A 13,387-nucleotide genomic window follows, 5' to 3' on the forward strand; every position below is an offset into this window, starting at 1 on the left:
GCAAAATTTATCTCCTGTTACTGATGTGTTATTTTTGCTTCTTCCTACATCGTGAGACAAATTCTATAAATTGCACATTTATTTTCTATCAGCATCCATATAGTACTGGGTTGACTCAATTCGGTTTCAGCTTCACTCACCATAGCTTACTGAAATTTGGACACTTTGATTAGAATCATTTAAAACTGATTCTTTCAAATATTGTTGATGAAGGAGAATTTGACAGTACATGCCTCCTGTTTTGTAAGTGAGTTCAGATATCAAAAACACATCCTTGACACACATAACAAATTTTTAGTTAAATCTCGACCATGCTGGTTTCAGACAAAAGTTTGACACTAGAACAGCCCTTTTTATGATTATGTGAGTTCCCTGTTCGCAGAGTTGTTGAATGGCATTGTGATCAAAGAGATCTCTGTGAAACCTTTTGCTCCTTGCACATCTGCTAAAGATTCGTAGCCATCACGATGGAATATCAAACAAGAGCAGTAGACCTTAAGTGAATCGCTCAAATGCTGTGCTCATTAAAAGAGGGTTAATAATGTATCTTCCAATTTTTACAATTGAAAAGAATCATTAGGGAAGAATACCACACACTCCAATGTCTGATAAGATGTATATGGCTAGTCAGCTCCAATCTTATTGCCTATTTTCTTCAAAACAAATGGACATGACAATACTACTGAAGCTATTTTGCTCCAAAATAATATCCATAAATCTGGCTGACCAAATTTATGCAATAATACAGGTTTTGATAGTATAAATGTGATTTTGTGACCATAAGTGCATGAAATAAACATGTGTTTAAATCGTCACTGTCACCATCAATCACTGTTATACTTTGATGAAAAGATTTTATATCCCCAGTATTTGTAGTGGAAGGAAGAAAACTAATTACCTACACGGAATGAGCATTTTTTCCCCCCCAAGCTTTTAAATAGTCATTGGATGATCTGGAAACTCGTACAAAAGCAAAATACCATGGAGACTGGTGATCTGAAGTGTCATGTGAGAGTACCTTTAAGAAATGGGTGTTTATTACTGCAGTGATGTCAGAGACTGAGTGGAGCTGGGCTGTCTATCATCTTTTTACTTTCGTTTTAGGCTGTTTGCTGCAGGGTGTGTTTTAGTTTCGTTTTCAGAGCTGGATAGCTGCAGTCACAGCCAAAAGGTGTATTAGAGTCTCTGTAATCTAAAAACTGTAAATCAATCCTGGTGATTTGAAACTAATAACTGCTTTCAGTAGTGACTTTAACCTGATGTGCTTCTGGTAAAAGGTATTTTAAGTTGTATGGATGTTAAAAGGACAGCGTAAAGGATTACTTAGTGTTGTATTCTTTGGGGGTTGTATTTGAATTGATGGTTGCTAAGATGCTCACTGTATGTTTTAAAAAGGTTAACTTGAGTTCATAGAATAAACATTGTTTTGCTTAATAAATTACTTTTCCATTTCTGCTGTACCACACCTGTAGAGTGGGCCGTGTGCTCCCCATATCGCAATCTTATCAAAGGTTGTGGGTCAGGTGAACTCCATGATACACTTTGGGGTTCTCTAAACCCTGGCCCATAACAGAAGTGAAAGCAGAAAGCTCTGGAAATAATCAGCAGGTCTGGCAGGATCTGTGGAAGGAGAAATTGAGTTAACTTTTCAAGTCAGTGACCTTTCACCAGAATGTTCATTTACCTGCAATGGTAACCATTTCCTGTTTCACAGATGCTGCCAGCCTGCTGACCATTTCCAGTATTTTCTGTTTTTATTCGCAAAGCCTAGTTAGAAATAAAGTATCAGTAATACAGTTCACGTTGATAGAGATTATTGATATTGTACTTAAATGACCGTACAATTCTGATATCTTAAAAAAAAAGTAAGTTATCCATTTCCCACAGAATCCCTACAGTGCAGAAGGAGGCCATTTGGCCCATTGAGTCTGCACTGACCCTCTGAACCCTCCCCACTATCCCTGGAAACTAATTTGCACATCTTTTAACTGTGGGAGGGAACCGGAGCAGCCTGCGCACATAAGGGCAGCGTGGCAGCAGAGTGGTTAGCACAGCTGTTTAACAGCTCCAAGGTCACAGGTTCGATTCCCGGCTTCCTCCCACAGTCCAAAGATGTGCAGGTTAGGTAGATTGGCCATGATAAATTGCCCTGAGTGTCCTAAAAGGTGAGGTGCTTTAACTGTGTTATGGGGATAGGGTGAAGGTGTGGACTTAGGTTGGCTGCTCTTTCCAAGAGCCGGTGCAGATGCAATGGGCCAAATGGCCTCCTTCTGCAAAGTGAATTCTATGATTCTAGACTGCAAGAATGTACAAACGCCACATGGTCACTCAAGCCCAGAATTAAACCTGGGTCCCTGGCGCTGTGTGGCAGCAGTGCCAACCACTGTGCCACCATGCTGACCATTGATTGAAATATTATGGTTACATGCATCTTAAACTACTGGATTAGACAATATTGTTTATCCTCTTGGGAATCAAATATGTTGTGTACGTTTGTCAAATTGTTAATATTTCTTTAAAAGGCTGTGGATTCAATGTAAATAACAGCAACCCAACTATCTGCATCAACGATATTATCCAGCAACATAACAAAGAGCATGGGACAGAACTGCAGCCACTTCGGATAGACCAGCTAGTGGCTAGGACAGTCACCATTCTTGAAAATCTGATCAGCATTTTCCAGAACAAAGGGCCAAATGGAGTTTTGCCACTCTACTATAAACGATGGGTGCACAGGTTAGTAAAAACAAACCATGGTAGAAAATATATGTAGAATGGATCCAGTTACAATATATCTTGTAAAGTAAATAATATAATTGGAAAAATTAGAGGTTATCTCTTTCCCATAAACTTTATTTTTGCTGAGACTTGCTGCTGTCTGTTGAGTCGGAAGAGCATGCAGATTAAACTGTTAATAGTGAATGTACCTTTTGGAGCTGGCTAACATGAATCAAAGGAAGGTTACATCTGTTTTGGCTGCAAAATCCATCAAGGCAGCCCTGATGCCTTTGCAAGGAGTGTACAGCAGGCTCAATTCCTGGGACAGTCTGCTTTCTAAACGTTTGTTTGCAGAGCTCAATATCTGCACTGGTCTTCGAAATTAGTGCACTGGGGAATCAGATTGGGATCCTGACTTTCAAAGTATACTTCCATGCCAACACAAACTGCTCTGTTTTAACTTTGAAATGGCAGCCTTCTAGCACCTTTATTATCTCTTGAGCCCATTCATTCTTTCTGCTTATTGCTCTTTACTTTTTTTTTAAGTTTGGCTACCCTCATACTTGAAGCTTTTGCCATAGTTAGTCATTTGTGTGGATCTTCAATGTGAATTATCTTCACAAATCATCTTTAACATTTTACTTGATTGTCTTGATGTCTATTCCAAAACAAACAAGGTCAACTTTCTCAACATTTGCTTATAATTCAAATTTCTGGCAGCTGGAATTGGAGAATGCTGCTTCTGTAGGCATGGGTTTGAATGAGGATAACTCTGAACGATGTTTTCTTCCTAATGCTGCACAAAAACCAATTGCTGTGAAGTTGCGTAATTAGCTTTCTGGGTTGAGCCCTTTTCATTTTCCTCTTCTTCCATTGGCCTGACTCGCTGTCTGTCAGTTCTCTACATATGTACAACTTGGGACAAGCAGCAGACAAGCTTGGGACAAGTAGGAGTCTCGGACATAAACCCTTACTGTATCACTTCATAGAACTGTGTATTGAGACTCCGCACTGTGCTACCACACTGCAGGCAGGTGCTTCCAAAATCATTAAAAGTAAGTTCTTGTCCTCTACAAAAGATGGCTGGTTCTGCAGTTCAAGTAGACTGTTTGCAAAGACCACTTTGAAAAGCTGCCTGAACAAAGAAAGATTTGGCAGTGCATTTTACGAGGAACCAAGGACAGGGAGTGCTGGAGACACAGCATTGGGCTATGCACACACACACAAAGTAAATACTTGGATTAACAGAGAATGATTCAGATGTTGGAGTTGAAAAGAAAATACTGTTTTTTTCCTCGTATTGGATTTCAGTCCAGTGGTTGAGACCTGAGTGGCAAGAGATGCCAGGAAGAGATTGAGAGGTGGTTACATGTCTTTGCATTTTAGAAAGCTTGGCAACATTCTTGTTTCTTACATATTTGTTTTAGGAAACAATATCTATTTCAATTTGTGCATTTTTAAAATATTCCACATACTTTTAAGAAAATTTACCCACATCCATAATGTTTTGGGAAAAGTCAGATGCAATCCTATGGCGTAAGGTAACTGGTCAGAAAATCTGTGGGCCAAGTTTAACAGTACGCTGGGTTGGGCTTTTCTTCAACTGAAGGATTTAATCAATGCCGTCTTCAAAGTAATGTGCGGAGCACAATGGGACTTCTGTGAATGTAATGTGTAGCAACTGTGTCATTTAGAATTTTTGTAAAAGATTGGGAAATGATACAAGCATATTTGAACATTTTTCTGATTTGCATTTGGTATAACACAGTCGCCAGTTTAGTGGTTTGGCCTATTTAGCAGACAGGCTGAAAAATTTACATCCAAATGAATTCTTATGACCGCTTGAACCATGAGCTGCCTGAATAAATGAACCTATAAGCACCAAATTATTTTTTTTTTCCTTTGCTGTGCTCTCTGAACCGTCTTATTTTAAAACTGAATTAATCCAATGAAATTGTAGTTAGTATTTGTCAACTAACAATATGTATCCTGACTGACCTGCTGAATCTCTGCTGTACTGCTGCGAGTTAGATTGGAGATGAAAACCGCTAGTCCAGAATATTGCAAACTTTTATTTTCACTTGCCTTTTCTTTTCTGCAAGCTGAAAACCTCCAATTATTCCCCATCTCTGTTTCTGTTTCTCCCTTCCTCTAGACTGCTAAGGAAGATGTTAGTATCCTCATCTTTATCATGAATGAGATTGGCTAATTTGACAGACTGGGAATTGAACCTCCCCTTTGTTTTTATCATTCGGTTCCAAATTAAGCAATGGCTGTACCAACAGGGCCACTTGGGAACAGCTTTTTTAATCAACTTATGAATACATATAGTATCTTCCTGTCTAACACCAGCATTTACAATTCTCTTCCAAATGGCAATGAAATCAACATCACAGAAATGTTGAATGTAATGGATTTAATCTCTACAGATCATGAAAAAAATGAATTGCAAAACTATCCGGAATGTTTCTGTGAAGGATAAAATGGCATCCAGTTACAGGCTCAGAATTATTTTGGATAAAGTTCCTGGGCTGGATTCTCCCAAAATGGGACTATGTCCCTACGCCGATGTAAAAACGCCGGCGTTGCACTCCCCAGTTTCCTGAGATAACTTACTTGCAGAGGACTAGCAGGGACCCGGGGAGCTTCACGCAGCTTTGGCTGCGGATACGGGCCCCCCGCACTTCTGGTTGCGGGTCCGCGCATGCTCACGGCGGTGGTGTCCAGCGGCCGCTCCGAGTGCCATGAAGGACTCGAACTGCAGAGGCAGCTCCGTAACATAGGTCCCCCCACAATGGCCGCACGTCCCTGCATCGGACTGGCCCGATCTGTGCCCCGGCCACCCATAAGGCCCCCCCCAGTGCCTGATTCCCCCCCCCCACACCCCTCCCCCACCACCAGGGCAGCTGCGGACTGAGTCCGCAGCCGCCACACACGTCCTGACCGGCCAGACCATGTTAGTTCCACGTTTTCAGGAACTCAGGCGGTCAGGAGCGGAGGATCGCTGGGCGGGCATCTGGCAATGGCCCCCAGCCACGCGGTTTAATTGACGCACACGCGGATATGCAGGGCCCGGAGCAGCGCTGGGCCCGATTCTCCACCCCTGCGCCAAATCCGATTTCGGCGTGTGGCTGCGGAGAATCCAGCCCCATATGTTTTATATCTTGATTGCTAGCCACTAAATAAGACATTTCATAGCATTTTCTGTTTCAGTCATGGTTAAGAGATATGACCCAGCTTAGTGAGTGATAAATTAGAATGGAGTTTGGTATGTTTAAAAAAAAAGTCCTCTAGGATTTCACCAAAACTGCCAGAATATAGTTTATGAGTGTCTCTTAACAACAGTCAGTGCAAAATAATATGTTACTGATTGCTGATCTGGACTTATATTGGAGTTTCCTGAATTAAAAACAAGGGTTTCGATTGGTGCTCCCAGAGGCTCTATATTGCATTTTCCAACACTAACTTGCTGGTGTAAAACGTGTGGATTGATCAATGAGTGTATTTTTAAATTACTGAGCTATATGTTTTTAACTGGTGAATTACCACATTTCCAAACTAAAATAAAACAATCTAGGAAAGTCCAATTGCATCATATAACCTTGCTTTTGTTCAGTGAACAAAACTGATTATGTTTATATAAGACCTTTTATCATAGAGAAATATCTCTAAATGCTTCATAGAGACATGACAAAAACCTAGCCAAAGAATGAAGTGATTAGAGGGGATGAAGAAAAGGTTGATTTTAAGGAAAGGGAGGAGTTATAGAGGCAGAGGGGTTTAGAGAGAGAATTGCATAGTGTGGAACCTAAATAGCTGCAAACATAACCACAAAGGTGGGGTGAAGATAGGGAGCATGCACTAGAAGCAAGAATCAGAGGAGCAAAGAGTTTGGTGTTGACTGAGATTATAAAAATGGTGAGTTTGAAGCCATGCCAGGTTTTAATATCAAGGAGAAGGATTGAAAAATAAGATGCTGTAGAATCAGGAGTTAAAAATTTTTTTTTCGAATACCCAATTATTATTTTTTTCCAATCAAGGGGCAATTTAGTGTGGCCAATCCACTTATCCTGCACATCTTTGGGTTGTGGAGGTGGAACCCACGCAGACACAGGGAGAATGTGCAAACTCCACAGACAGTGACCAGGGCCAGGATTGAACCTGGTTCCTCAGCGCTGTAGGCAGCAGTGCTAACCACTGTGCCACCGTGTCGCCCTTAATCAGGAGTTACTGTAGAACAAAAGGGTAGTAGGTTGGAAGGTTGCAATCAATCTGGTTTAGTTGAAAACCATGGATAATAAGGAGAAGGAAGTCAACAATGAGGGAGTGGAGTTAGTGGCAAAGTTTGCAGGTGATGTTTTTTGTCTTACTGAAGTTTAGACTGGATGTTGAATAAATTATCAGCATAAAAACAGTGGAATAATCAAATGAGGTGATGGTAAAGTTGAGCTTGGTGTCTTCAAAGTAAAGGGGAAAGCTAATTCAATGAGCAAAGTGTTTACTGACTGACCTGATAGAAGCTCGGTCTGAGGATGGGAAACAGATCAATGACACATGTTATCCGTGTGGGTTCCCCAAAACTTCCTGACTGAGTCAGCAAATTGGAAACTTGCAATATTCAAGAAAGGAGCGAGGCACAAAGCAGGAAACTGTAGGGCAGTTAGTCCAACATCTGTCATTGGGCAAATGCCAGATTCCATTATTAAGGAGGTAGCAGCAGGACATTCAGAAAATCATAACTGTTTTGTGAAAGGAAAATTGTGTTTGACATATTATAACATTCTTTGAGTATGTAACAGGCAGGATAAACGGGAATCAGTAGGTATAGTTTGCTTGATTTCCAAAAGGCATTCAGTAAAGTGCCACATACAAAATAAGAGCTCATGGTTTTAGGGGTGGCATAACGGTATGGACAGTGGGTTGGCTAATTAACAGGAAGTAGAGTGTCAGGTTAAATGGGTCATTTCAGGTTGCAAATTGTAACTAGTGGAGTTCTGCATTGATCAGTGCTGGGGCCTCAACTATTGATGATCGATATTAATGACTTGGATGAAGGGACCAACTGGATTCTAGCCAAACATGCAGCTGATATAGTGGTAGGTAGAAAGCAAGTTGTGGGGAGTCTGCAACAGGATATAGATTGAATGGGCAATAAATTAACTGATGAGGTATAATATGGGAAAATGTGAAGTCGTACACTTTGGCAGGAAAAATAGGAAGGCAGGATATTATTTAAATGAAGAGAGACTGCAGAATGATGCAATGCAGAGGGATCTTGGTGTCCTTGTACAGGAATCACATGTTAGGATGCAGGTACAGAAAATGATTTGGAAGGCGGATAGAATGTTGGTCTTTATTGCATATGAGATGAGTATAAAAGTAGGTATGCCTTGCTCCAATTCTCTAGGGCATTGGCGAGACCACACCTGGAGAACTGTATACAGTTTTAGCCTCCTTACTTAAGGAAGGATATACTTGGATTGTCTTATGATGAAAGGTTGAGTGAGGGCCCGTATTCATTGGAGTTTGGAAGAATAAGAGATGACCTTATAAAAACATATAAGATTCCATCTACATCTACATTGTACCATCTGTAAGATGCACAGGCTCTTTCAACAATACTTTCCAAACCCATATCTAAAACTTTGAAGGACAAAGGAAGCAGACACATGGATACACCACCACCTGCAAGTTGATCCAAGCCAATTACTATCCTGACTTGGGAACTGTATCACCTTTTCTTCACTGTATCTGGGTCAGAATCCTCAAACTCCCTCCCACACAGTGCTGTGGGTATATGTAAACCACGTGGATTGCAACGATTCAAGAAGGTGCCTCACGACCAGTTTCTCAAGGCTGCACAAGAAGGCTTATCCTGTAATGCTCACATCCCATGAGCAAATAAATAACTCTGAGGAGGCTTGATAGGGTAGATGCTGAGAGCATGTTTCCTCTTGCGGAGGAATTTAGAACTAGCGAGCACAGTTTAAGAATAAGGGCGCTCCCATTTTTAAGACTGACATAAGGAGGAATTTAATCTCTGGATATCAGTAGCTTTTAAAATTCTCTTCCCAGCGAGCAGTGGAGGCTAGGTCAGTGATATATTCAAGGATGTGTTAGACAGATTTTTGATTGGCAAGAGTGTTGTGCGTTAGGAGGACAAGCAGGAAGGTGAAGTTAAAGCCACAATCCGATCAGCCACTATCTTATTGAATGGCGGGGCAGGCTTAATGGACCGAATGGCCTACTCCAATTTCTTATGACGCATTCCTCGCAGGCAAGGTCAGTAAAAGTTCTGTCTCATAAGGAGTCACCTTCCACCTTTACTTTGATTGACACCCTCGCGTCCTTCTGATCATATTTATAGTTATAACATATGTTTATAGCCTGTTTCCTCCTATCAGGTTGGCCGCATCCACACACTTTCAGGCCTCAGTTAAAGCCACAAATGTGTGGACCTTGGGTTGGGAAGCAAACTCCAGAGGTTTATCAAGAACCAACCCAAGCTGGTTCCTCCTTTGGGTTAAATTCAGCTCCATGTCTGTAAATGATGCCTTCTTACATGTATATGAGGAGGTCTCTTGGGGAACTGAAGTGGTGACTGTGCAGAGTTGGGAAGAGAAGTTATTGGCTCGATCTGTTTGCCAATTTTTGCATGAATGAGATAAGAAGCTCTCATCTCTGTACTGTAAAGTTTCTTAATTTATTACCATGAATAAACATGGTTTCTAGGTTAGGTATTCTATGTTGCATTTTCACTACAACTATACCAATAGTGCAATATTTATTTGCGTTGCAACAGAGCTACGGTTAGATTACTAACCATATTTAAAGTCAATGTCAGAGCTTGACATGTGGGATACCCCATTTCACTTGAGACAGGTCAGGATCCAACTCTGGATTTATGCTATCATTACTGTGCAATCAAAACCATTTTGCACCAATTCTAAACTTGGATCATAAAGTGGCTGGTTTAGCACAGTGGGCTAAATAGCTGGCTTTTAAAAGCAGACCAGCGCGGGTTTAATTCCCGTACCAGCCTCCCCGAACAGGCGCTGGAATGTGGCGACTAGGGACTTTTCACAGTAACTTCATTTGAAGCCTACTTGTGACAATGAGCGATTTTCATTTCAATTATTTTGGAGGCTGGTTTAGCACAGGGCCAAATAGCTGGCTTCTAAAGCAGACCAAGGCAGGCCAGCGACACGGTTCAATTCCCGTGCCAGCCTCCCCGAACAGGCGCCGGAATGTGGCAACTGGGGGCTTTTCACAGTAACTTCATTTGAAGCCTACTTGTGACAATAAGCGAATTTCATTTCATTTCATTTTATAAATGTACCCTTGCTGCTTTTTAAAAACCAGACCAAAGGTTAGATACGTTGATAGAAATCTGGCCTCTTGTGCATCCTCTTCAATTCTTTAAAATATCGTTGAAAATTAATATGTTAAACTAACGCTAATTAATAGCCATAAACTTGATTGTACCCTCTACTCATATAAACCGGACCATCTTTTTGTGACTATTGATTTTTGCTCTTTTTTGTGATAGTGGCACACAGGTGCGATTGTGGAAAGAGGACGGTCCTGCAGCATGGGTTGTTGGTTTGGATGATTCTGGATTTCTTCAAGTTAAGCAGGAGGATGATGATGACATTGTTACAGTACAACCTGATGGAAATTCATTCGACATGCTTCGTAACCTTATTGTCACTAAGCAACATTAGAAACATGATCAGTTTTGGGGAAGTTTGTTTTCCCAGAACAGGGTATAAATAGATGAATAGATTTACTTTTGCTCGTTCATTTGTTTCTGTTGTTCTGCAAAACTTTGTTGCTCCCTCCTTACAATGACAAAATTCCGAATGACTAGCAGACCATTGCGGCATTATTCATGGTAAGTAAACAGTTATTCTGTTGTAAGACAGGCATGGAATTGCCGAGGTTTGTGAATGATCCACATCTTCAGATAAATATTTTGTGAAGATATTTGTAAGCAATCTCCCCAGAGACAGGGAAGTTACTGTTTTCTTGATTGGTTGTTGAAAATTAATGGGGCATGATTGCGCCTCATGTCATCTGTTTCTTGGAAGTGAGTTTCAATTTCATAGGCCATCTCCAATACCCCAAAGACACAAGGACTATACTAATCCCGACGATTCAGGTGATATTCAGGCATAGGAACGTTTTATCCCCCTTAACCTTGATACAAAATTAATGCTCTTCCCAATTACTTCGCCCCTGGAGCTACCTGAAGCTGCTTGCAATGTACGAGTTTGTACATCCTGGTTCTGCCCAGTGAGCCACATTAGAATGTCAGTTGACAACCACAGCTTGCTAGTTCCATGTAATGTGGCCTGAACAGGCATTTCTGATGCACCAACTTGTTCAGGCAGCTGCTCATTTCACATCTGTAGTCAGGTGCGGCACAATTTATTTTCTATTGTGTTTTCCTTACTGCAGATAGATGAATACCGTGCACTCGTAAATAAATCTCTGCCGGTTTACAGGGCAGCAACGGTTATCTACCTGTATGTTTATCGTACTGACCTTTTATAATAAAGGCCAAGAAATAGATGAAATTTCAGCCTTATTTATAGCTTTCCTTATTTATTACATATAACTAAGGGGCAGCAGGGTAGCATGGTGGTTAGCATAAATGCTTCACAGCTCCAGGGTCCCAGGTTCGATTCCCGGCTGGGTCACTGTCTGTGTGGAGTCTGCACGTCCTCCCCCTGTGTGCGTGGGTTTCCTCCGGGTGCTCCGGTTTCCTCCCACAGTCCAAAGATGTGCGGGTTAGGTGGATTGGCCGTGATAAATTGCCCGTAGTGTCCTAATAAAAGTAAGGTTAAGGGGGGGGGGGGGTTGTTGGGTTACGGGTATAGGGTGGATACGTGGGTTTGAGTAGGGTGATCATGGCTCGGCACAACATTGAGGGCCGAAGGGCCTGTTCTGTGCTGTACTGTTCTATGACTTCTATAACTTACAACTGTTAAAACTTTATTCGGGGCTTTAATTTTGAATTTTCCTCCAACATAGAAACAGTCCTGCACGCCATTAATGATGCACTATTTTAGAGTTTTCAGTGTAAACTAATAAAGGCAGCTGCTGGGAAGAATATATTACAAAACAGTTCCATTTTGTATTGAGGTTTGTTTGTTAATATATGTAACATGCTGTAAGCAATCTTTGAATAAAACTTGATTTTATTAGGAAAATTACTCCTGAAGAAGTTAACTTAATGGTTTACGTTGTCTCTGATGTTTATACAAAAAAAGAATATAATGACTTTATCCAAACGTTTCTCTAGCGTTTTCCATTCTCAGTAAATTCCATTGTTGGGGAATCAATGGATGGCTGGTTTTGCTGTCAGTTCAAAATATCTCGAAATGTTTTACACCATGATGCATATTGGGAAACAGCATCTTGCCATCTCGGGTTTCTTTCCAAAAAAAATGTTTGATTCCAGTACAGAAAATACTTTTTGTATGGACAGGCCTAATTTGCCTGTACATTTCTTTTGGTTTTTGTAAGTCTTTATGATGTCACAAACTTTATTTCTGGAAATAAATTCTCTGTGTAATGTATTAAGCAATGTGGTGACCAACAATTCCTGACTCCTCAGCCACTGAAGCAGCTGGTGTCCATGTATGGCAAGACCTGGACAGAATTTAGGCTTGGGCTCTTAAGTGTCCACATAAGTGTGAGGCAATGAGCATCTCCACCAAGCTCCTCCCTTGGCTCCGCCCAGGACTCCTCCCCCTGGGACCGATGTATAAAGATCAGTGCCTTAGAGCCAGCCTGCCAGTTCATCTGAAGTTCAACGACAAATAGGCTGGCTCTGTTGTAAGTGTATTAAAGCCTCTGTTCAGATCCAACTACATGTGTTCGCTGAATTGATGGTTCCATCACGGGGGTCAGGCAAGCTCTCAGTGGTTTCTGCTGAGAAGCCTGCTGGCAAGTTCTCATAGGTCTCTGCGGACAAATGGGGTGTGTGGCCCTAGAGCTGTGGAAATTGAAACAAAGAGCATTTGACAAACACAAACAAACAAATATGCAACGAATATCGTGCAGGTTCCATCAGAAAGGACACCGTTTCTCTCTCAAGCGGTTCATTTTTAAAACATAATTCGGACACCTCAGTTATTTGTTGGTAACAGGGTCGCAAATGGATTCTCGTTTTGGGAGTCAGACTCAACGTCATCTTCTCCCGGATGCCATTCCCTTGTATGGATAAGGGTTGCTAAAGCTAAAGTTCTTCATGACACGTCCTGTAAAATGGGAACCGTGGTCGGATTCAATGCTGCGGGGGAGTCCCCATCTTGTAAAGATGTGGTGGGTCAAAATCTTAGCTGTGGTCTTCACCTTGTTTGTCCTTGATGGGAATGCCTCAACCCATTTTGTAAATGTGTCGATAACTACCACACATGTTTGTAACCATTCCTGCAAGGGGGCAAGGGTCCTATAAAATCAATCTGGAGGTTAGTCCAGGGCCCATTAATGGGGCGGGTGTGGCTGAGTTGAGCTTTTTTCGCATACCTGTCCGGATTGTTTTGGGCACAGATAAGGCAATTCTCTACATAGTGTGCGATGTCTTCCTTTAAATTCGGCCACCAACAGAGCTGCCTGAGGTGGGCTGTAGTGGGATCAATTCCCTGATGACGATGACTAT

At 41.5% G+C, this 13,387-nt stretch overlaps 1 protein-coding gene across 3 annotated transcripts in view; it reads left to right on the plus strand.

Moving 5' to 3' along the window:
* Window positions 1-10,853, plus strand: part of hlcs (holocarboxylase synthetase (biotin-(proprionyl-CoA-carboxylase (ATP-hydrolysing)) ligase)) — a 152,016-nt gene extending 141,163 nt beyond the window's left edge. For 2 of the 3 annotated variants that reach the window (XM_038801560.1, XM_038801559.1), the window contains exons 10-11: window positions 2,523-2,736; window positions 10,268-10,442. In XM_038801560.1, the coding sequence (XP_038657488.1) occupies window positions 2,523-2,736; window positions 10,268-10,442 (389 nt within the window). Of the gene's footprint in view, window positions 1-2,522; window positions 2,737-10,267 lie in introns of all 3 variants that reach the window. The other variant, XM_038801558.1, reaches the window with a different exon arrangement.
* Window positions 10,854-13,387: the final 2,534 nt, after the last annotated feature.

Source organism: Scyliorhinus canicula, chromosome 7 (genome assembly GCF_902713615.1).
Source record: "Scyliorhinus canicula chromosome 7, sScyCan1.1, whole genome shotgun sequence".
In the NCBI taxonomy this organism is placed as follows: domain Eukaryota; kingdom Metazoa; phylum Chordata; class Chondrichthyes; order Carcharhiniformes; family Scyliorhinidae; genus Scyliorhinus; species Scyliorhinus canicula.